We start from the raw sequence: 24919 nt of genomic DNA, 5'->3' as shown, positions 1-24919 counted from the left end.
AGACATAACTTTTACGTGCACTGGAAAACCAAATCATTCATTTTACTCACTTTATTGTGATACTTTATTTATGGTGGTCTGGAACCCAACTCATAGTATCTCCAAGGTCTGCCTGTATCATAATTTGGCTTAAAGCTTTGATGATTAAAGAAGTTTTCAGAATTTATCCTAAAAGGTGTATCTGATGATTTATGAAAAGTGATCATCTAGTGATTTGTTTATTCATTTAGGGAGAATAAAGTGTATAATCTCATGATTTCACTTGGATTCTCTTTAGACCAGACTGATGCTTTTAAAAGAATTTCTAGATGCTTTATATAAATCGTCTTTTGGTTTGGTTCTTATAATAAAAGTTAATGTGAATTGCTGAAGTAGTGCTTTTTTCCTCCCCTTTTCTTTCTCCTTTTTTTTTTTTTAAAACTTTTAATAACATCTCTGCTGTAGACTAAATACTGGTTTTTGTTCTGGGATATGTTATAAGCAAGTAATTTAATTTGACAATATTGTTTACAGTTGCCCATTGGACGTCAGTGTGTCAATCACTACCGACGGCTAAGGCGCCACTGTGTCTTTTCCCATGAAGAACTCATTTTCAAGATGGCAGCAGATCCAGAATGCTTAGACGTGGGGCTGGCTGCCATGGTGTGCAAAGAATTAACTCTCATGACTGAAGAAGAGACAAGATTAAGGGAGTCTGTTGTACAAATGGTGAGTTTGTGGACCACATTTTCTCTATTTGATACTGCTCATGGAATATACTAAAAATTGAACTTGTAGAAAGAATCCATTTTCATCTTTGATTCCTTTAGAAGGTGAACACAAAAATCACACGTTGGGAGAAAGTGTGTGAGTGTGTATGTGTGTATGTGTGGGTATGTTTTTAAAGATTTATTTATTTTAGGGAGAAAGAGAAGTGGGGTGGGGAGAGGGAGAGAGAATCTTTAAGTACACTCTGCTGCTGAGCACAAAGCCTGATACGGGGCTTGATCTCACAAGCTCAAGACCTGACCCGAAATCAAGAATTGGGTGTTTAACCAACTGTGCCACCCAGGTACTCTGGAGAAGGTATATTTTTATTCTTGCTATTTTGGTTCTACAAAATTAAAAGTTTTAGAAATCTTTATGTCACCTCTAGATTTTAAAAAATGGAATCCTATTGTGTAGAATTTCTTAGATATATTTCTTTTTTAAACACTTTACATACAGTATTATTTCTTTAATTAAGAAAGTTCGGATCCTTTACTCTGAGCTTTAAAATGAGTAAAAGTTGTGTTTCTGGTGATTCCAACTGTCAGGATTGGTGGATTGATCTGGGTTTTTTTTTTTTTCTTTCCCCCGACCCCCGGGATTTCCCCCACCCTCTGCCCCCAGTTTGGAAGCCAGTTGAATTTCTGATGGAGTTTCTTAAAATGATGGTGGCTGGGCAGCAGGGTGGCCATTACCATCCCCACAGGTGTTGGGATTTTGAATGCCTAAAATAAACTAAACATTTGTCACAATCAAGTTAATGAACATATCACCTTCAAAAATTTTCTTAGGCCCCTGTATGATCCTTCCCTCTTGTCCTGTTCTGCCTCTTCACTACTCCCACTCCACCCTCTTCCAGGAAAACACCAATCTGCTTTCTTTCTTGTGCCTTTTTAAAAAGTGTCTTACTTAAATTGAGTCATAGAGTTTATACTTTTTGTTTAGTTTCTTTGACTTAACATACTTTGAGATTCATTTATGTATTTATGTATTGTTTATTCTTTTTTTTTTTTTAAAGATTTTATTTATTTATTTGACAGAGAGAGATCACAAGTAGGCAGAGAGGCAGGCAGAGAGAGAGGGGGAAGCAGGCTCCCCGCCGAGCAGAGAGCCCGATGCGGGGTTCGATCCCAGAACCCTGAGATCATGACCTGAGCCGAAGGTAGCGGCTTAATCCACTGAGCCACCCAGGCGCCCCTTGTTTATTCTTTTTAATTGCCAAGTAGTAGTTGTAGTATTTTTTTGTATGGATATACCACAGTATATCTTCACTTACAAATGAACATTTTAGTTGTTTTTAGACTTTTTCCCGTTATCAGTTAAGCTGTTATGAACATTTCTGAACAGATTTCTGTGTTGACATATATTTTCATTTTTCTTAGATAAATACTAGGACTGGAATGACTGGGTCATGTGACATGTGTATGTTCAATTTTTTCTACAAACTGCCAAACCGTATTCCAAAATAGTTTTTACAGTTCTGCCAGGAATATGAGAGTTCCACTTGTCCTGCAATCTCCCTGACACTTGGAATTTTAACTTCAGATTTTTTTTTAAAGATTTTATTCACTTATTGAACAGAGAGAGTGAGAGAGAGAGCATACAAGCTGGGGAGAGAGGCTGAGGGAGAGAGAGAAGCAGGCTCCCCAAGAGCAGGGAGCCCGATGCAGGACTTGTTCCCAGGACCCCAGGATCATGACCTGAGCCTAAAGCAGACACTTAACCAGCTGAACCACCCAGGCATTCCCAACTTTAGACAGATATTCTAATAGGTTTGTTGTGGTAGTTCATTGTGGCTTTAATTTTAATGACTAATTAAAATTAGTTCTAGGTGCTTATTTGCTGTCTATATATCTTTTTTTAAAAATTTTATTTATTTATTTGATAGACAGAGATCACAAGTAGGCAGAGAGGCAGGCAGAGAGAGAGGAGGAAGCTGGCTCCCCACTGAGCAGAGAGCCCGATGCGGGACTTGATCCCAGGACTCTAGGACCGTGACCTGAGCCGAAGGCAGAGGCTTTAACCCACTGAGCCACCCAGGTGCCCCACTGTCTATGTATCTTTGAGGGAAGATTCTGTTCAGATCTTTTGGCCAGCTTTTAAAACTTGGGTTCTTACTGAATTTTGAGGGTTCTTTATATAGTCTAGATACAGATTCTTTACCAGATAGGTGATTTGAAAATATTTTCTTCCCATCTGTGGCTTGTCTTTTCCTTTTCTTAATAGTATTTTTTAAAAAAGATTTTATTTATTTATTTATTAGAGAGAGAGATCACAAGTAGCAGAGAAGCAGGTGGCGGGGGGTTGGGGAGCAGGCTCCCCATTGAGCAGAGAGCCCAATGCGGGGCTCAATCCCAGGACCCTGAGATCATGACCTGAGCCGAAGGTAGAGGCTTAACCCTCTGAGCCACCCAGGTGCCCCTTTTAATAGTATTTTTTTGAAGAACAGGAGTTTCTTTGGTTTATCAATTTTTTCTTTTATGGCTCCTGGCTTTTGGCTGTACCTAAGAAATCTTTCATGCAAGATCATGAAGATTTTCTCCTATGTTTCCCAGAAATTTTTTAGTTTTAGCTCATACATTTATGTGTATGGTCTGTTTCAAGTTAATTTTTGTATGTGGAATGAGGTATGGATCAAAGTTTATTTTCTTGCATAAGTCACTTATGATTTCAAGCCCATTTATGAGATTACTAACTTGAGATCTCCTGTTTTGGCATAATTGGTTTTAGCTAACTTAATAACCAAGTAACCAAGAATAATAAGAACAATTGGTAGGTTGAGAAGACACTTTATTTTTTGATATATCCCAAGTGGTAGAATGTAACAGAAGCCTTGTTTCCTCTCAGTAAAATCAGAATTTTCTTGAAAACACCGTTTTCAGTTAGAAAAGTTTATATAATCACAAAATTAAGGACTTTGTCTATTTTAAAAGAATTTCAAATAATGGGCTTAGATTTGAAGAGTTTTGAGAAAATAAAGGTTTAAGCTGAAGAAAAATACTGTGGTAGATAGGAATTTGAATCTGAAAAGTAAAAGAAAAATCAATTGCACCATTCTTTTTATGGGCATAAATGGGGGAAAAATCTTTAAACCAAAGCTATATATAGCTATATAAAGCTATACATATTATAGATGATGCAAATATTAATATTATAAGCTAATTATTTTTTTTAAAGATTTTATTTATTTGACAGACAGAGATCACAAGTAGGCAGAGAGGCAGGCAAAGAGAGAGGAGGAAGCAAGCTCCCTCCTGAGCAGAGAGCCAGACGTGGGGCTCGATCCCAGGACCCCGAGATCATGACCTGAGCCGAAGGCAGAGGCTTTAACCCACTGAGCTACCCACGTGCCCCTAAGCTAATTATTTTTAAGAGTTTGTGTTACCTTGGAAATTAGAAGTTTTGCTAAATGGTCAGATTTCTTTTTCTGATTTGAATTACCTGTGATAAGAAACAAGAGGGTCGCCTGGGTGGTTCAGTCAGTTAAGTGTCTGCTTTTGGTTCAGGTCATGATCTCAGGGTTCTGGGATTAATCTCCACAGTGGGCTCTCTGCTCAGTGGGGAGTCTGCTTCTCCCTCTTCCTTTGTCCCTCTGCCCGCTCATGCTTTCTCTCTCAAAAAAAAAAAAAAAACAAAAACAAAAGAACAAGATAAAAGTGAATCTTTTTGTTTTTTAAAAAAATTTTTTGAGAAAAATGAATGTATGGCTTGATATAGTTAATATTCTCATGTTGTATCTGTATTCTTTGGGATGCCTGGGTGGCTCAGTTAAGTGGCTGCCTTCAGCTCAGGTCACGATCCCAGCATCCTGGGATGGAGTCCCACATTGGTCTCCTTGCTCAGTGGGGAGCCTGCTTCTCCCTCTGCCTCTGCCTGCCACTCTGTCTGCTTATGCTCACTTGCTCTCTCTCCCTCGCTCTCTCTGACAAATAAATAAAGAAAATCTTTAAAAAAAGCTTTCTTTGATTGCTTATTTTTTATTAGCCTTTTGTATTTTATTATTTTTATTTTTTATTTTTTATTTTTTAAAGATTTTATTTATTTATTTGACAGAGAGAGATCACAAGTAGGCAGAAAGGCAGGTAGAGAGGAGGGGGGGAAGCAGGCTCCCTGCCAAGTAGAGAGCCCGATGCGGGGATCATGACCTGAGCTGAAGGCAGAGGCTTTAACCCACTGAGCCACCCAGGTGCCCCAAACATGGGAAAGACTTTGCATCTTTATTTATTTATTTATTTTAAGATTTTATTTATTTATTTGACATACAGAGATCACAAGTAGGCAGAGAGGCAGGCGGAGAGAGAGAAGGAAGCAGGCTCCTTGCTGAGCAGAGAGCCTGATGCAGGGCTTCATCCTAGGATCCTGAGATCATGACCTGAGCCGAAGACAGAGGCTTTAACCCACTGAGACACCCAGGCGCCCCTATTTATTATTATTTTTAAAGATTTTATATCTTTATAAAGCAGGGTGGGTGGGAAGAGAGAAGCTAGCTTCCTGCTGAGCAGGGAGCCTGACTCCCGGCTCCATCCCAGGACCCTGGGATCATGACTTCAGCCAAAGGCAGACAATGACTGAGCCACCCAGGCACCCGGTTATTAATTTTTTTAATAAAACTGTCTTTTTAGAGTAGTTGAAAGTTCACAGCAAAACAAGGGAAAGGGTAGAGTATAGAGATTTCCCATATATCTTCCATCACCACATATGCAGTGCCTTCTGCATTATCAGTGTCTCCTACCAGAGTGGTACATTTGTTAAAATTGATGAACCTGCTTTGAAACATCAAAATCACCCAAAATCTATAGTTTATATTGCAGTTCACTCTTGGTTTATATTCTTTGTGTTTGGATGAATATATAATGACATGTATCCATCATTATAGTATCATATAGAGTATTTTTACTTTACTAAAATTCCTCCATGTTTCATCTGTTTATCTCTGCCCCCTCCTTCCATTGGCAAAAACTGATCTTTTTACTGTCTCTGTAGTTTTGTCTTTATATCGTATAGTTGAAATCATACAGTGTGTAGTCTTCAGATTGCCTTTCATTTTTTTCATATGAATGTGCAGTTGTTCCAGCATGATTTATTGAAAAGAATATCTTTGCTTCATTGTGTTGCCTTCTTTGTGAAAGATCAGTTGACTGTATTTATGTGAGTCTGTTTCTACATCCTTTGTTGTGTCCATTGATTGATTTGTCTGTTCTTTTGTAATACCATGTAATCTTCATTACTACTGTAGCTTTATAATGTTTTAAAAATTTTATTGATTTTTTTATTTGAGTATAGTTGACACACAGTTTAGTTGCATGTGTACAATTTATCTAAGTCTTGAAGTCAGATAGTGTTAGTCTTCTGACTTTGTTCTTCTGCAATATTGAACCATTATGAGTCTTTTAATTTTCCATGTAGAAAATTAAAATTTTTTCTATAAAATTAAATTTAAAAATTTAGAATACTTTGTCATAATCCATAGAATAGCTTGTGGGGATTTTGATTTTGATTATACTAGATTTATAGATTAAGTGGGTAGAACTGACATCTTGACAACACTGAACATGGAACACCTCTATCCATGAACATGGAACACCTCCATTTATTTAGTTGTTCTTTGATTTTGTTCATAGGAGTTCTGTAGTTTTCTTTCTTGTACATATTCTGTTAGATATCTAAGTATTTCATTTTTGGAGGGTGCTAATATAAATAGTAATTTGTTTTTTATTTCAAATTCCACTTGCTTATTACTGGTATATGGAAAAGAGATTGAATTGAATGCTAACCTTGTATTGTGTAACCTTGCTATTATTGCTTATTAGTTCCAGGAGTGTTTTTGTCAATTCTTTCAGATTTTCTGCATGGGTGATCTTATGATCCATGAACAAAGATGATTTGGTTTCTTTCTTCTCAGTCTGTACCCTTTTTATTTCCTGTTCTTGTCTTACTGTATTAACTAGGCCTTCCTGTTGAAAAGGAGTGGTGGAAGGGAACATTTTTGTCTTGTTCTTGATCTTAGTAGAAAAATTTATTAGGAATAGGTATCAAATGATTTTTCTGCATCTATTGATAGAATCATGTGGCAGGGTTTGAGAGTATTGACTCTAATTTTGAAAAGTTCTAATTGTTGTATACTTGGGATGAATTTCACTTAATTTGGTCATGTAATTCTTAATATATATTGTTGGATTCAACTTGCTAGTTTTATAGAAGACTTTTGCATCTATGTTCATGAGAGATACTGGCCTGTAGTGGTTTTGGTAGGGATAATGTTGGCTTCATAGAATGAGTTAAGTGTTTTCTCTGCTTCTGTCCTCTGAAAGAGTATAGAGAATTGGTTTAATTTCTTCCATAAATGTTTGGTAGAATTCACTAATAAACCCACTTGGGTCCGGTGTTTTTTGTTTTGGAAGGTCATTAACTATTGATTTAATTTCCTCAATAGATGTATAGAGCTATTCAGATATTGCAAATGTGTGTGTGTGTGTGTGTGTGTGAGAGAGAGAGAGAATTTTGACAGATTATCTTTCCAGGAATTGGTCCATTTCATCTGGTAATGAAATTTGTGGGCATAGAGTTGTTTATAGTATTCTTGCATTATCCTTTCAGTATCCATGGGATCTATAGCAATGCCCGCTTTTTCATTTCTGATTTTAGTAATTTGTGTCCTGTTTGTTTGTTTGTTTTTCCCCAGCTAGAGGCTTATCAGCATCATTGAACTTTTCTTAGGACCAGCTTTTGGTTTTATTGATTTTTTTTCTCTACTCATTTCCCTTTATTCATTTCACTAATTTCTGCTCTCTCTTTTTTTTTTTTTAAGATTTTATTTATTTATTTTAGAGAGAGTACAGGCAGAGTGAGGGGCGGAGGGAGAGGGAGAGAGAGAACTTCAAGCAGACTACACGCTTGAACACAGAGCCCAACACAGAGCTTGATCTCATGACTCTGAGATCATGACCTGAGACAAAATTAGGAGTTTGGGTACATAACTAACTGAACCACCCAGACACTGTGCCCCTCTTCTGCTTATATGGATTTAATTTGGTCTTCTTTTTCTGGTTTCCTAAAGTGGAAACTTAGGTTTCCATACATTTCCATACACATACATTTTATGTATGTTTATTTAAAATGGAATTCCTTGGGGTGCCTGGCTGGCTTAGTCTGTAGAGTGTGACTCTTGATTCTGGGGTTGCAAATTTGAGCCCCCTGTTGGGTGTAGAGATTACTTTAAAATCTTGGGGGGGATTCCTTTCTCATTGCCTGGTATCTGTTGAAGCTTGAAGTTTAAGCGTAGGTACAGTTCATTTTAATGTACCTTTGCTTTATTGTGCTTCATAAATACTGTGATTTTTACAAATTGAAAGTTTGTAGTAACCTTGCAGTAAGCAAGTTTATTGGTCCCATTTTTCCAACAACATTTGCTCACTTTGTGTCTGTATGTCACATTTGGTAATTCTCACAATATTTCAGACTTTTTACTTTATATCACTTGTTTATTTTGTTTATTTTTAGTTATCTCATAATATATAGTGTTATTTTAGTTTCTAGGTGTACAATATAGCAATTTAGCAGTTCTGTACATTACTCAGTGCTCATCACCATAAGTGTACTCTTAATCCCCTTCACCTGTTTCACCCATCCCCCCCCACCTCCCTTCTGATAAGCACCAGTTTATTCTCTGTATTTAGTAGAATCTGGGGCACTCTTCATGTCAGGGTCATGAGTTTGAGCCCCATGCTGGGTGTATAAAGCTTACTTAAAAAAAGAAAGTGGAATACCCTTAATAGAGTCGTTTTCATTTGTTAGTTTATTTTTTTTTCTTTGTTTTGTTTCTTAAATTCCACATATGAGTGAAATCAGATGGTATTTGTCTTTCTCCAACTGATTTATATTACTTAGCATTATATCCTCTAGGTCCATCCATATTCTTGCAAATGGCAAATTTTTATTCTTTTTTTATGGATGAGTAATATTCCAGTGTATATATACCACATTGTCTTTATCCATTCATCTGTCAGTGAACACTTGAGTTGCTTCCATGATTTGGCTATTATAAATAATGCTGTAATAAACATAGGGATGCATATATCTTTTAAAATTAGCATTTTCATATTCTTTGGGTAAATACCAAGTAGTGCAACTACTAGATCATATGGTGATTCTGTCTTTAATTTTTTGAGGAACCTCCGAATTTTTCCACAGTGGCTGCATCAGTTTTCATTTCCACTAATAGTGCACGACTGTTTCTTTTTCTCCACGTCCTTGCCAACACTTGTTTCTTGTATTTTTAATTTTAATAATTCTGATAAGTGTGAGATGATATCTCATGGTTTTAATTTGCATTTCTCTGATAAGTGATGTTGAGCATCTTTTCATGTGTCTCTGTGTCTTTGGAGAAATGTCTGTTCATGTCTTCTGCCCTTTTTTGGTGGGGGTGGTGTGGTGGAGCCTAACGTGGGGGTTGAACTCAAAAACATGAGATAAAGACCTGAGCTGAGATCAAGAGTTGGATGCTTAACCCACTAAACCACCCAGGCACCCCTGCCCATTTTTTAATTGGTCAGATTTTTCATTATTGTATTTGTTGTGGTCATTTTGATGAGTGATCTTTGATGCTGCTGTTGTCATTGTTTTGGGTGCCATGACCTGTGCTTATATAACAGTGAACTTATTAGATAAATGTTTTATATATTCTGCCTGCTCTACCAACTGGCTATTTCCTCATTCCTCTTTGTCAGGCTTCTTTGTTCTTTGAGACACAACAATATTGAAGTTAGGCCAATTAATAACCCTATGATGGCCTTTTAAATGTTAAGTGGAAGGAAGAGTCACATGCCTCTCACTTCCATTAGAAACTAAAAATGCTTAAGCTTCGTGAGGAAGGCATGTGGGAAACCTAGATGAGTCAAAAGCTTGGCTTCTTGTGCCAGAGTTAGCCAGGTTGTGAATGCAAAGGAAAAGTTCTTAAAGGAAATTAAAAGTACTACTCTAATGAACACATGAACAATAAGAAACTAAAAGAGCCCCATTGTTGATGTGGTGAAAGTTTTAGTGATCTGGATAAAAGATGGAGCCAGCTACAGTATTTTCTTATGCTAAGGCCTAATCCATAGCAAGGCCCTAACTCCTCAGTTTTATGTAGGCTAGGAGTGGTAAAGAAGCTACAGAGGTTTGAAGCTAGCAGAGTTTGGTTCGTGAAGCTAGCAGAAGTTGGTTCAAAGAAGTCATCTCTATACCACAGAAATGCAAGGTGAAGCAGCAAGTGCTGATGTTGAAGCTCCACGAGTTTATTCAGAAGATCTAGCTGAAGTCAGTGAAGGTGGCTATGCTAAGTACAGATGTTCAGTGTAGAAGAAACCGCCTTCTGTTGGAAGAAGATGCCATCTAGGACTTTCTTAGCTAGAGAGAAATTAATGCCTAGCTTCAGAGTTTCCAAGGAGAGGCTGACTGTCTTGTTAGGGGCTAATACAGCTCATGACTTCAGGTTGAAGCCAGTGCTTATTTACCATTCTGAAAAGCAGGGTCCTTAAGAATTAGCTGAATCTACTCTGTGTTCTGTAACTGGAACAACAAAGCCTGGATGACAGCATATTTGTTTACAAATGGTCTAGACCTACTCTGCAGTGCTGCAAACAGGACCTCTGTTCTGCAGCCTATGGATCAAGGAGTAATTCAACTTTAAAAGTCTTACTATTTAAGGAACATATTTTGTAAGGCTGTAGCTGCCATGATAGTGAGTGATTCATCTGATGGATCCAGGCAGAATAAATTGAAAACCTTCCAGAAAAGGTTCACCATTCTAGATTCTATTAAGAATATCCCTGATAGATGAGACAAGGCCTGAATATCAACGTGAACAGGAGTTTGGAAGAAGCTGATTGCAGTCTAGGCATGGACGACTTTGAGCGTTCAAGACTTCAGTGGAGGAGATAAGTGCAGATGGTGGAAATAGCAAAACTAGAATTAGAAGTGGAGCCTGAAGATGAGACTGAATTGCTACAGTCTCATGATGAAACTTGAGCAGTTGAGGACTTGCTTCTTATGGAAAAGCAAAGAAAGTGGTTTCTTGAGATGAAATCTGCTGGTGAAGATGCTGTGAAGATTATTGAAATGACAATAAAGAATTTAGAATATTACATAAACTTAGTGGATAGTGCAGTGGCAGGATTTGAGAGGATTGACTCCAGTTTTGAAAGAAGTTCTAATTGTGAGTAAAATGCTATCAGACAGCATTGCATTCTTCAGAGAAATAACACGTGAAAGAGGCAGTTGATGTGGCAGACTCTGTTGTTGTTGTTGTCTACCAATTGAGCCGGCCAAGTGTCCCAGACTCTGTTGTTTTATTTTAAGAAATTGCCATAGCCACCCCAACCTTCAGCAACCATCCTCCTGATCAGGCAGCAGCCCAAGCGACACGGAGATAAGACCCTCCACCAGTGAAAAGCTCAAATGATGTTGAGCATTTTTTAGCAATAAAGGGTTTTTAAATTAAGGTATATACATTGTTTTTTTTAGGCATAATACTATTGCATATTTAATAGGCTGCAGTATAGGGTAAATATAACTTTTATATGTGCTGAGAAACCAGAAAGTTCATTCATTTGATTTTATTATACTCGTTTTATTATTGTGGTCTGAAACAAAACCCACAATATCTCCAAGGTCTGCCTGTATATTGGTGGAGACTCATGAAGTCGGTTTTTGTGGTATAGTCTCATTTCAGGTTTAACCTTTGTTATTAATGGGATATCGTTTTTCCTTGTTGTGCGGTAATTTGAGTATTGCATCTCTTGATCATTTTATTTATTGTTTGATCACATTTCTTTAAGACTCTTTTCCTATAAACTCAACTTCTTCCTATGCCCTTGAGACTCTAATCTCAACCCTTTCTTTGCATATTGTGCCCTTGTCTTTCCTATAGTGAAGAAAGTTTTCATTTTTTTCCTACCAAAAAACTTGAGTGGTTTTTCTGTAGCCAGTGCCTTGTTTCCTTTTTATCCCTTCATTGTCACTGTCATTCTGAACTTCTCAGAATTTGCTAGTGACTTATTGCCAAAATCTAGTTGTTCTTTGTCTTTTATCCCCATGACCTCTTTGTTGCACTGCATTTTGCTTCTTTGTTCCTTTCCCTAACACTTGTTCTACTGTTTCTTGCACCTGATAACACTTGCAGTCACTTAAAAAAAAAATTTTATTTATTTATTTATTTATTTTAGGGAGAGAACGAGCTGGGGGAGAGACAGGGAAAGGGAACGAGAGAATCCACAAGCAGACTCTCTGCTGAGCATGGAGCCCAACTTGGGGCTCCATCCCAGGAACCTGAGATCATGACCTGAGTTGAAATCAAGAGTCAGCCTCTCAGCCAGATCACCCAGGTGCCCCTTGCCCCAGTCACTTTTTTTAAAAAATTTTTTTTAAATACTTTATTTATTTACTTATTTGACAGAGAGAAATCACAAGTAGGCAGAGAGGCAGGCAGAGAGAGAGAGAGGAGGAAGCAGGCTCCCCACTGAACAGAGAGCCCGATGTGGGGCTCGATCCCAGGACCCTGCCCCAGTCACTTTTAATTAGTTTCCTCATCTTCAATTGCCAGTGTTTGCAGGGTGCAGTCTTTGACCTTTTATTGTTTTCCTTTTGTGCTACTTTACAAGGAATTCTTAGCCTCTCTTAGGATTTTACCTCTTTTTCAATTACTACCTTGTGGTTTCATTTCTCAGGTTTTGATATTTCCTCCTAGTTTGTGCAAACACAGGAATTATTGTCACTCTGAAAGAGCTGTCATGTTCAGTCACCCATTTGTAATCCAGGTTTCCCTGGGAGACATTTCTGTTTAGCTTTTTGTCATCTTACTTTCAGCATCTGAAATAGAATATCATCTCCTCTCCATCTACCCTTTCACAGACCACTTTACTAAATGCCAGTAAGTATCAGGATCCTTGACTCATCCATCTCTTTCACAGTCATCTGCTATCTCATTTGAAGTTTTTATTTGGGCAGTGTCTCATTAATTCCACCTCCACCCCCCACCTTTTCTTTACTGCTACCGTTTGGTTTCATTCCTTAATTTTCTCACCTTGATTATTTCAAATAGCCTTTTAATTCGTATCTCTTTTTTCTTCTCTCTGTTCCCTCCTAATAATTTATAATTTTCTGAGTTATACAATATTGAAAAGTATTATAAGGAAAAAGTGTTCTGTGATAGCAAAGCTTGGGAAATGGTAGATTAAGAAAATACTACTTGGGGCGGCAGTGCCTGGGTGGCTCAGTGAGTTGGGCCTCTGCCTTCAGCTCAGGTCATGATCTCAGGGTCCTGGGGTGGAGCCCCGAATCAGCCTCTCTGCTCAGCGGGAATCTGCTTCCTCCTCTCTCTCTGCCTGTCTCTCTGCCTACTCTCTCTCTGTCAAATAATCTTTAAAAAGAAAAAATTACTTGGGGATAAAGAAGTAATGATTCCTTACTGTAAAACTTCTATGACATGCTGGTGTTCATTGTTAATCTCTTAAATTGGGAAGGATATGGGTAATACATAGTGTTTTCCCATAGACAACTTATTTAATTTTTTTGCAGAGTATTTTCTAGGGCTAGGGGTTCCTGGAGCATACTTTAGGATTTGGTGTAAAATTTATTTGAGACAGAGACAGACAGACAGAAAGTGAGTGGCGGGGGGTGGGGGCCGCGGGGCAGAGAGGGAAAATCCCAAGCCGATTTAACCAACTGAACCATCCAAGTGCCCCAGATTTCTTGATGTATTAATGTCCTGTTTGCCAGCTGTTCTGAAGCTGTGTAAATTCTTATTTATTTGACAGACAGAGATCACAAGTAGGCAGAGAGGCAGGTAGAGAGAGGAGGAAGCAGGCTCCCTGCTGAGCACAGAGCCCTATGCAGGACTCGATCCCAGGACCCTGGGGTCATTACCTGAGCCGAAGGCAGAGGCTTTAACCCACTAAGCCACCAACGTGCCCAAAGCTTTGTAAATTCTTAGAAGCTAAGAAGTACCTGCAGTGGAACCATTTTTACATGAAATAATTTTTTTAAAAGATTTTATTTATTTGTCAGAGAGAGAGAGAGAGAAAGCACAAGCAGGGGAGGCAGCAGGCAGAGGGAGAAGCAGGCTCCCCACTGATCAGGGAGCCTGATGCTGGATCCTGGGATCATGACCTGAGTTGAAGGCAGGCACTTAACTGACTGAGCTACCCAGGCTTCCCTACATGAAATAATTTTTAAAGCAAATATGAAATGCTAATATCAGAAATGGGAAGATACGGGAGTATGGTTAAGAGACATGTAGATTAAAACCAATATCAAAAACAAGATCTGTTTTGTAAGAACTGAATTGTATCTGCCAATGAATAAATTATTGAGTTTTTACCTTGGGTAAGTGAAAACAGTTTGCTTTCATAGGGGAATTAGGTTCATAAGTACCTTGCTTACACAAGTAGTGACTCTAAAGAGAACCCTTGTGTATTAAATGGAAATCTTTATAAAATGCACTTCAAATGCTCTTATTTTCTTAAGCTGGCAGACTGAATTTAATTATCTTTCTTTTTGATGTTTTGCTGAAGTAGATTATATTTTGATTTGCATAGTTGAAGTAATTTTTACTACTTTATCTTTGTATATGTTTGTATTTATCCATGTTATTTTGAGATCATTGATTACTAATATATTTATATTCAAGATTCAAGGGTATATTATCCCCGGGACAAAAAAAAAATTTTGGGGGGGGGAGCCTGGGTGGCTCAGTGGGTTAAGCCTCTGCCTTTGGCTCAGGTCATGATCTTGGGGTCCTGGGATCACGCCTCGCATCGGGTTCTCTGCTCGGTGGGGAGCCTGCTTTCCCCCTCTCTCTGCCTCTCTGCCTACTTGTGATCTCTCTCTCTGTCAAATAAATAAAATCTTTAAAAAAATTTTTTAATGTTTTTCTTGCTTTAAGGAGAAGACAAAATCATATCAAACAAAATACATAGCTTCATGAATTGTTATATAGTAAACTTTGTTGTCATCACAATTCGAGGCAAGAAATAGAACTTTGTTAGCCACCCCAAAAGTATCTCCCAATTATAATTTCCCTCCCTCTCCTCAAAAATGACTGCTTTGACCTTTGTAGTAAGTTCCTGCATTTAAAAAATAGTTGTTATCAGTCATCTGTGTATTCTTGCACACACAGATTTAGTCTTTCCCATTTAAAAAAAATTAAGAATGATTAATTTTAGAAAGTATTTTGATGATGTGCCATTGTACCCCTCGTGTTTATATCTTAAGTCAGATTTACCTGTAGAAGAAAATTTAATAACTATAAGTTCTGATGCTTGAGAGCTTAGAAAGACTTGATGTAGTGACATGAATTATTTTTCAGGGTGTCCTGATGTCAGAAGAAGAAGTGTTTGAACTTGTTCCTGATGATGAGCGACAGTGTTCAGCGTGCAGAACCACGTGTTTTCTCTCTGCTCTCACATGCTCTTGTAATCCTGAACGCCTTGTGTGTCTCTACCATCCAACTGATCTGTGTCCCTGCCCCATGCAGAAGAAATGTCTTAGGTATCCTTAAGTTTCTTATAAAACTTGTTACTTCTTTTAAAACTGCACTGTTCTTTGTAATTCCCCTTCCCCAAGTGTGCACTGGTAACTTTTCCTTGTCTCTGCTTCCCTGCTGAGGACCAGTCCTTTGAAGTTGGCCCTAAGCTTGGCAACTAATGTTAGATTTTTTTATCAATTGATTACACATGTTCCCTGTCTCTCCCTGCATTAAAACTCTGTGAGTGGCTTTGCTCTAAGACCCCATTTCCTTGGTCATTTATTAAGCTGATTTTACTTAATATTTATTTTAACGTTGTTGGTTTGCAGCGTTTTTAATTTCTGTGTTTTTTGTTTGTTTTGTTTTTCTTTGTGCTTAGATACCGCTACCCATTAGAGGACCTCCCTTCTCTGCTGTATGGTGTGAAGGTCAGGGCACAGTCCTATGACACTTGGGTCAGCCGTGTTACAGAAGCATTATCTGCCAACTTCAACCACAAGAAAGGTTAAGCTTTTGTGTGCATACACATTGAAACAGGCCTTATTTTGTTTTATGTGCTTTTCCTCCAGTAAGGGAAAATTGTAGGCTTCATATGGGATTTGCAACTAGTAGGTAGGTTAGTTTTCTATTTGAAAATATTCTTTTACATAAATAGTTAATATAAAATGGGACAGACAGCTAACTTACAGTAGATACGTATTTTGGGGAGCCATTGTTACCAGTGGACTGCCACTAAAGGTTAGTTAAGAAAGAGGAATTACCTTCCTGGAGAGACATTAGCTATAAGGGTTAGGAATGGACACCTGTTCTTAAGCTTTTATTGCATTGGTGAGATTTTCACAGCTGCAGTATTTCCATTAATAGATTGATGACTAACTTGAGAGAGGTTGGTGAGTATTTTTAAATGGCTTTTTATGTCTGTGGTCATAGTATGTAGCTTTGTTTTTACAGATTTGATTGAACTACGAGTAATGCTGGAAGATGCTGAGGATAGGAAATACCCAGAAAATGATCTCTTTAGAAAACTCAGAGATGCTGTGAAGGAAGCTGAAACTTGCGCTTCTGTGGCTCAGCTGCTGCTGAGCAAAAAGCAGAAGCACAGGTAAGACTAAGAAGAGTTCTCCAGTGGTTTCCTGTGCATTTTTTGGTTTTGCTTGTTTGCTTTTCTTTTAGAGTAAAAGCCAAAAGTGTAACTGGCCCCTCCCTATATATCTTTGACCTCTTGTTGTGGCCATTTCTCTCCCTCCAATTATGTCCCGATTTTCTCTCCTACTGCTTTCCCTTTTTTCTTGTTCCACTCTGAGTCCTCTTCCCCTTTGAGCTTTTTAACACTAGGCACGCTTCTGCTTAGCGCCTTCCCACTTCTTCTTTGCTCTTCGAGCCCTCTTCCATCATATCCAAGTGGCTTGTTCCCTCACTTCTTTCAGGTCTTTTTCAGATAGCTGACACATTCTTCTTGAAGAGTCCTTTTCTGACAATGCTTTATAAAACTGCAACCTTTTTATTCTTTTCCTGCTCTGTTTTTCTCTTAGCCCTGTCACGTCCCGATATACTGGTTTATTATTATCTCCTCCTTTCTTTCCCGGTCCCACTAGACACCTAGATTAGAACGTTGCAGATTTTTTTAATCCTTTTTCATTGCTCTATTTCTTGTGCTTAGAATCGTGTCCTGCACATACTGGATGTGCAATAAATATTTGTAAATAAATAAATGATACTACATGCTGAAGGCAGGTGGCAGCAAAGACTAACCTTGACGGATGTTGGAGAGGCTGTATTATTAAGAAGTGTAGAAGTATGCACCCTTGATTTAATGGAATTCACATGTACTGAATTTTCTGTGGTATTGTTTTGTATTCATGCCAACACTTTCCTGAATGGCTTTTGCTATGACCCTTCATGTTGGGTTCTAAATTTGTACATTTTTTACTTACCATTTGATTCGAGAATCTTTCTTTGAAGCATTGATCAGGGAATTTTCACCTGTCATTGGGTCACTAACCCCCTTGGGGAATCTGGCAAAAGCATAGGGACCCTTTTCTTAGAAAAATGCGTATACATATACCATGCCGAATCCGTTTCAGAGGGGTTTATTGTCCCCTAGCCAAGTTAAAGGCCCTTGTTCCACATTTTAAGCTTTTTGAGATAGAAGATTTAGTTTTATTAATAAACATAGTATTTTACTCTGAGGAATTTATTGATTGTTTAAAGTGCTCAATACTTGTAAGATTGGAGGAACTGTAACTTGGAGAGTTGAATCTTTGAGTCATTAACTAATGAGGTAAAAACCTAATTTGGAAGTGATCACCATTACAGTAGAACCTCTCAAACATTCGTATTTTGGGATTGCTTGGGTTAGAATTCTGGAGAGACTAGAAGCTCCTTTGCTATCAGGTGACTATGGATTTTTCTTACTTATATCTCAATATTATTTCATATCAGGCAGAGCCCAGATAGTGGGAGGACTCGGACCAAACTGACAGTGGAAGAATTGAAGGCCTTTGTCCAACAACTTTTTAGTCTTCCATGTGTCATCAGCCAAGCTCGACAAGTAAAGGTGGAGTATTACATTCTTTTCTTGGGTAATATCCTTTGTAGTATGGGTTTCTGTTTTGGGTAAACAAAATCGTGTGTCTAGACTAGCTTTTTGTTCTGTTTGTCACATAAATGCTGCTGTTTGAAGGTTTTCAGTAGGCAGTAAGAACCCCTGGTTTTGTTCTTAGCCTTTTATTCTCCTTTTCAAGTTCTGGAACCAAGGTAGTTAGTCTAGAATTTTTTCCTACATTTATTTTAGATCAGAATCCTCATTTAGCACAGATGTAATTGAGATGCAAGAAAATAGTTAAAAGAACCTGAATGTATCAGTAAGTTATTAGTTCATGAGCTTTTAAAAATGTGAGCTCTGAAATTACTAGGGCCCTGATGGCTTCTTGAATATGTACAGTCTTAAAAAGTATATATCAAATATATTAATCAGCATAGTTAGTAATCCTCTGGTAGTTTGTGGTGGTTTGTCATTTGGCCATGGGCAGGGTATCTAAAACGGTTTTTATCAAGGTTATTAGCTTAGGGGCACCTAGGTGGCTCAGTTGGTTAAGCATCTGCCTTGGGCAAAGGTCATGATCCTAGGGTCCTGGGATGGAGCCCCACATTGGGCTCCCTGCTCAGCAGGAAGCCTGCTTCTCACTCTTCCTCTGCCTGCTACTCCCCCTGCTTATGTGTACTCTCTCTCTGTTAAATAAATAAAATCTTAAAAAAAAAAAAGGGAGGGAGGTTATCCACACGCAAAATCCAGTATCAGCTGTGTTTCTGCTGTTATTCCATGTCGTGGGAGCATTTAGTAGTTGACCACTCTTTCCTTCCTGAGAGAACTTTCTTCTCTGAACATCTGTGACATCATCACATGTTCTATTTTTCTTCGCTCATTCACAGTTCCTTGTTTTTGGTGTTCTTTGTCATTTGTTTTCTCCTTGGCTTGACTTCTAAGTGTTGGAGTATATTAGGAGTCTCAGCTCTTTTTTTAGATCCTGACATCTTACTTGTTCAGTGACATTAAGTATCACTTGTTATTGATCCCCAGATCACCAGCTCTTCAATGCTTTTGTTCTCTACTACCGGCTCGTACATCCAATTGTGTACTCTGCTTATCCAGTTGCTTGACTAAAAGGCATCTTAAAAGCCTTTTAGTGAATCAAGTCCTTGATTCCTTTATTTCCCTTATAGCCCATATCCAGTCTCTAAACAAGTGTGAATATTCAGAATGTTTCCCAAAGTGAGCCATTTGCCATCATCTCCATTGCTTACACTGTGCTCTGAACTGCTAGACTTTGCCCCTTGGATTACTGTAATAGCCTCTTAACTCATCTCCCTTTTTCTTCTCTTGTCCCTGACAGTTTATTTTTCATTTGGTAGCCAATGTGATCATGTAAAATGTAAATCAAATCATACCGCTTCTCTGTGGTTAAAATTCTCCAGTGCTTCCCCAAAACCATTAGAATGAAATCTAAACTCCTAATCTATATGGCATTATGTAATCTGACCTCTGCTTATTTTTAAACAGCATTTCTCCTCTTTGCTTCCCATCATCCACTTTAGAGCAAGACATTTCTCTGTGAAAGATTGTGCAGTTATTATCCGCCCGGCATGAACTGCTCTTCCTCCAGGTCTTCATATGGTTCTCACCTCTAGCTCCTCATTTTAGTGCCAGTTCATCTGTTTTCTGTGACCACCATTGCAAAGTAATATGTCTGCCTCTCTGGTCATTCTTTATTGTGTTGCCCTGTTTTATTTTCACAGCACTTAAAATTAACTGAAACATTTTATATTCAGTGTCTGACTGTGTATATGTTCCTTGAAGACAAGGACTTCATTTATTTCAGTGCTGTGTGCTTAGAACAGTGCATCTTAGTCTGCAGTCATTAGATATTGTTTGAATGAATTAATCATATTTTAAAAGTAAGTGTGTAAGTAATTACAGAGAAGCATAATTATGTTCTTAACTAGCATATCTGGTGCTATAGTGGTGAGATTATTGGATTAGAATTCATAGTCTAGAACTTGATAGTTTGCCTGAATTTATATCTATTCCATACTCATTTTTATCTTTTAAATTTGTTTTTTATTTTTATTTTTTTGACTTTTTCAGAATCTCCTGGATGATGTGGAAGAGTTTCATGAACGTGCTCAAGAGGCCATGATGGATGAAACCCCGGATTCTTCCAAACTTCAGATGTTGATAGATATGGGCTCTAGTCTCTATGTGGAGCTACCTGAATTAACCCGACTAAAGCAAGAACTACAGCAGGCTCGATGGTTGGATGAAGTAAGACTGACCCTGTCAGATCCACAGCAGGTCACTTTGGATGTCATGAAGAAACTGATAGACTCTGGGGTGGGGTTGGCCCCCCACCATGCCGTGGAGAAGGCAATGGCTGAACTACAGGAGCTCCTTACAGTCTCTGAGCGATGGGAAGAAAAGGCTAAGGTCTGCCTACAGGCAAGGTGAACACATATATTGGTGATTGTTGTCTCTTTAATAACTAAGGGTAGAACTGAAGGAGGAACATAAGTATCTGTTTCATTAAATATTTAGTTAGATGTTTTATGCCTTCCCTGACCAGTCACTAAATTATCAAATAAGTCTGCATATAAACAGTTTCAAATATTGTGTGTATGCTTGTGCAGAGTACTTTGCTAAGTAGTTTAAGTGAAACAAAGTAGTATCTTGTTTAGACCCTTCCCGTTACCTACACTATAGTTCAGAGCTAAGAAATGTAATGCTTACTGCAATATGTTTTTGTTAACTGACAAAATGTAGGTACAGAAAAATGCTATAGGAATTCAGAGGAGGAGAGGTCATTTTTAGCTTTGGTCGTCAGGAGAGAAGCTTGAGAGAAAATAAAGAACTTAGGTAAAGCTTTGAAGCGTGAGTGGGATTGAAGTGGAAGGGGAGTAAAAAAGATCAAGCTAATAAGTTTAAAGAATATATAGGGTGTGTTAGGTGACAAAAGTTAAATGGGCTTTATTCGAGTAAGGATTTATGTAGGAAAGTAGTGGGAAAGGGGAAGCAAAGACAGGAGACCATTACGCAGTTGGATTAGCATTGGTACCCTCATTGCAAGATTTCAGTAAAGCATTCACCATACTTGATTGTATATCAACTAATGAGACTATAATGTTCTTTATGAAAGTATTTCAGCTAAAATTAAGATCTAAATTAAGATCTATAATTTCTCGTGAGGATGAAGAACCTGGCATACTTAAAGCCCATAGTTACTAAATAACACAGCTTTTCCTGTCAACTGCAACAAAAATAAGTGGCTGGCAAAGTACTTAAGTACACCAAGACTTCGGAATGAAGTGGAAAAGGCTTTAAATTTGAGCTGTGTTGGGACACCTGGGTAGCTCAGTTGGTAAACCATCTGCCTTTGGCTCAGGCTGTGATCCCAGGGTCCTAGATTGAGTTCCACCTGGGGCTCCCTGCTCGGCGGGAAGTCTCCTCCTCCCTTTGCCTGCTGCCCCCCTGCTCGAGCTTGCTCGCTCGCTCTCTCTCTCTCTCTCGCTCTCTCTGGCAAATAAAATCTTAAAAAAAAAAAAAAAGTCCATTGTAAGACCTCCAGAGAGATGGTAAATAAATAAATAGATTTGAGCTGTGTTATATAATGAACACAGTTCTGTTTAACAGGGAAAAGGCTGCATATATTTTTGCTGGATATTTTGCTGTCTAGTTGTCATGGGGAATACATACTAAAATGTATCCATAGCTTTTCCTGTTTGAAACCTTCAAATTATTCATGACAGTTCCAGGAGCATAGTAAATGGGAAAAGCTAAATAACTGGAATGCAAAACCTGATTCAATACACCTGATGCAACTTAGTGTAGTCTACAGAATGAGATTTTGGTGGTAGGAATATTTGAAGACTTTCTTCCTCTCATTTTCCACATTTACCAGTCACTAAGTTTTAAGGAGCTCGCCTCTAAAATGTCTTTTGTATCTTTCTTCAACAACTCCATTGTCACTGACCTAGGTACGGTGTTCTTGTATTTTCCCTTAATCTTTGCAATTCAGTATTTATGGAGTACCTACTACATGTCAGGTACTATTTTTAAGTGCAGTAGAAATAGTAGGGGAAAAGATCCACAAAGTCCCTGCTGTACAATAGAGCCAACATTCTAGTGGGGAGAGACAGGTGAATAAGTGAGTGAATGAATGTTTGAATGAACTTCAGATAGTGTCACGAAGAAAATAAAATTAGTAAGAAAATAGAGGGAGATGGGGCTTGGTGGGGATAGTGGAAAGTGGAATCTTTTTTGTTTTCTAACTTCTGTCGAAGTTAGCTTTCTGAAATACATCTACAGTGTTCTTGGCCTTTTGGATTGGTTAACTTCTGACCACTGTTTTCTCAATATCCTCCTCCTCGGCTTTTGGCCTTCTCTCCCTGCCTCTTGGATAATGTCTTTCCTCAAGATTCTGGCCTACACCACTTCTTTTTTCACTCTGTACATTTCCCTGGAAATTTCATCTTATTTTTTGGCTCCATTGGCCATCTTTATGCTGATTAACTCCAAATTCTTATCTATAACATTGATATTTTTCGTAGATACTGTCTGCCTATTTGGTAATTCCATTGGATGTCTTGTTGGTACCTCACATTCCGCATATCCAAAATTGGATTCATTAACTCTTTCCCATCATCTTGTCCTTTGCTCCTTTTTTCTTTGAATTAAACCATTGTTTTTTCTCCTTTAAACAAGCTTTGGAAATTACCTTTGACCTTTCCTTTCCATTTCCATACCCTCAACCTCAGTTAACTACAAGTCACATTGATTATATTTCCCTGATGTTTTTCACTTTCATTCTTCTTTGCGGTACTGTCATAGCTGGCCTAAGTCATAGCCACAGGCTCTGGGACCTCACCCTGCTCTCACACATTCTCTACACTGCAACTAGTATTTTCTTAAAATACAGGTGTAGTTTTTTTTTCACTCCCTTGCTTAGAGCCCTTCACTGTTTCCCATTCCCCTGAGGATGACATTTAGAGTCCTTCATCTAATTCATAAGGCCATCTTGTAATCTAGCCCTTTGCTTAAGGATCTGGCCTCATCCCTTGCCATTCTTTCTTTGCATTCTGTGTTTCAAGTGTAGTGATCACCCTGCTTTCCTCAGACATGCCATGTTCTTTCTTGTCTCTGGGCCTTTGCATGTGCTCATTTTCTCCTCTGCAACACTCTTCCTTCTGCCCATCCCCTGTGGTATACTCCTACCCAGCCTCTGGTCCCAGCTTTCCTGACTCACTCCTACTCAGAAAGGCTAAGAAAGCTTAGACGTCACTTCTGGGAATCCTTCCATCACCTGCCAAGTCAGTTTAGGTCCCCCTGCTATTATATTTTGATAGCATCTTACAGTGCTATGAATAATCCCTCTCTAACACCACAAGATTAAAATGTTTAATGAGGCAAGGGCTCTGTCACTCCTGTGTATTAATAATCTCCAGGACCTAGCACCGTGCCTAGCACATGGTAGGATTCATGGATAATGAAACTGTTCCCACCCTCAGTGCTTCCTCTTGCTTCCATGGCGAAATTCATGGCTCTCAAAATCTCTTATATCTGTTTGCATCTTTCTTTCCTGTCAAAATTCCCCTACTTCTTGCTGCTCCTACCTCACTCCCATCCTCACACTGGACTACTAACTTTTTTTTTTTTAAGATTTTAGTTTTTAAATTAAAAAAATACATATAATCTCTACCCCACCCCCGCCAAGTGGTACTTGAACTCATGACCCTGAGATCAAGAGCTACATGCTCTACCCACTAAGCCAGCCAGGTACTCCTGGACCTCTAACTTATTTTTAAACATTTCTTCATTTCTTTGTTCATTATATTCCTGGGTTTTTTTTCCTTTAACCTTTCACTTGAGAAAATTGCACTTCTTCTTAAGCTTCGGCTCAAAGCCTGTCTCAGCTCCTCTAAGCAGAATTAATCACAACTTCCCATAGTGGTGAGCCTAAAATGATTTGCTCTTTGTCCCCAGTACAAGTTTAATTCTTACCTTGTATTCTGATTCATTGAGGATAAGGTCTATTTTATTCATCTTTTAACTAGTGGTATTGAATGTGGTTGAATTAATTCCTGGACTTATCCTGGACTCCTAGACTGTTGCTTTCCACACTGCTGTCTGACACGCATCTCTGACAATTTCAGATATTGTGGAGAACTAACATAGATGCAGTTTAGTGTAGTGGAAAGAGCAAGGTATCTGAGACTCATTCTGAATCAGTGTTTGAGCTGTGCCATTCACTGTATTAAATGATTTTAGAAAAAAAATTGATTTTTGAGTTAAGGTTTTCTTATTTGTAAATTGGAAATTAAAGTAGTAGCTGCTTTGCCTCCCTTATAGGATTGTGGTAAGAACTAAATGAAATCATATATATGAAATTTCTCTGCACGTTCTAAAATGTTATTTAAATGTTGGTAGCAGTTTGACTTTTCCTTATGCATCTGCCCTGTCTTTGTGGTTTTTTTTAGACCACGGCACAGTGTGGCAAGTTTAGAAAGCATAGTTAATGAAGCCAAAAACATTCCAGCCTTTCTACCCAATGTATTGTCCCTGAAAGAAGCATTACAAAAAGCTCGAGAATGGACAGCTAAAGTGGAAGCTATTCAGGTAAGGGGCCTCTTGAATTACCCTACGATTTGGGTAATGCTATCTCACAGATGAATCCTTTAAGCCTTTAATTCTTTAAAATAGAATAACCATAACAAAATAATGGTACTTAAAATTCAGTTGTTCTTCCATCTGATTCTGTCATTCAAAATAAATATTACCTATTTAAATGTTACTTGTTTCTCTCGACTCCCTGCTATGAAAGATGATGGAATTAGTTGTTTATTTAACTCTTAACAATAAGGAGTTTATTCCCTGCTGTAGTCTTTGAATTTTTGCCATGTGTGCAAATAAATTTTAAAATAGGCAGAAAAAAGAAAATGAAATTAAAATTTACTGAACACCGTAACACTTATAATAGGTATTATTCTAATTGTTTTGGAGTAGAAATGTGCGGGAAGGGTGTAAAGATAGTACCCTGGCACTCAGAAAGACATGTATTATATATTTTAATTTAAAACAATATATAACATACCTCCTGAATTATAAAAACCTTGCAGCAT

The 24919-nt window shown here is 38.1% G+C and overlaps 1 protein-coding gene across 1 annotated transcript in view; it reads left to right on the top strand.

Moving 5' to 3' along the window:
* The window catches only part of KDM5A (lysine demethylase 5A), a 96251-nt gene that overhangs the window by 41437 nt on the left and 29895 nt on the right, over window positions 1-24919 (top strand). The window contains exons 14-20 of the mRNA XM_046011476.1: window positions 514-708; window positions 15092-15273; window positions 15630-15754; window positions 16202-16352; window positions 17693-17807; window positions 19896-20251; window positions 24278-24416. Coding sequence (XP_045867432.1) covers window positions 514-708; window positions 15092-15273; window positions 15630-15754; window positions 16202-16352; window positions 17693-17807; window positions 19896-20251; window positions 24278-24416 — 1263 coding nt within the window. The remainder of the gene's footprint in view (window positions 1-513; window positions 709-15091; window positions 15274-15629; window positions 15755-16201; window positions 16353-17692; window positions 17808-19895; window positions 20252-24277; window positions 24417-24919) is intronic.

Source organism: Meles meles, chromosome 7 (genome assembly GCF_922984935.1).
Source record: "Meles meles chromosome 7, mMelMel3.1 paternal haplotype, whole genome shotgun sequence".
Lineage (NCBI taxonomy): Eukaryota > Metazoa > Chordata > Mammalia > Carnivora > Mustelidae > Meles > Meles meles.
The sequence above is the reverse complement of the archived record's forward strand: the minus strand, read 5'-3'. Positions and strand labels throughout refer to the sequence as shown.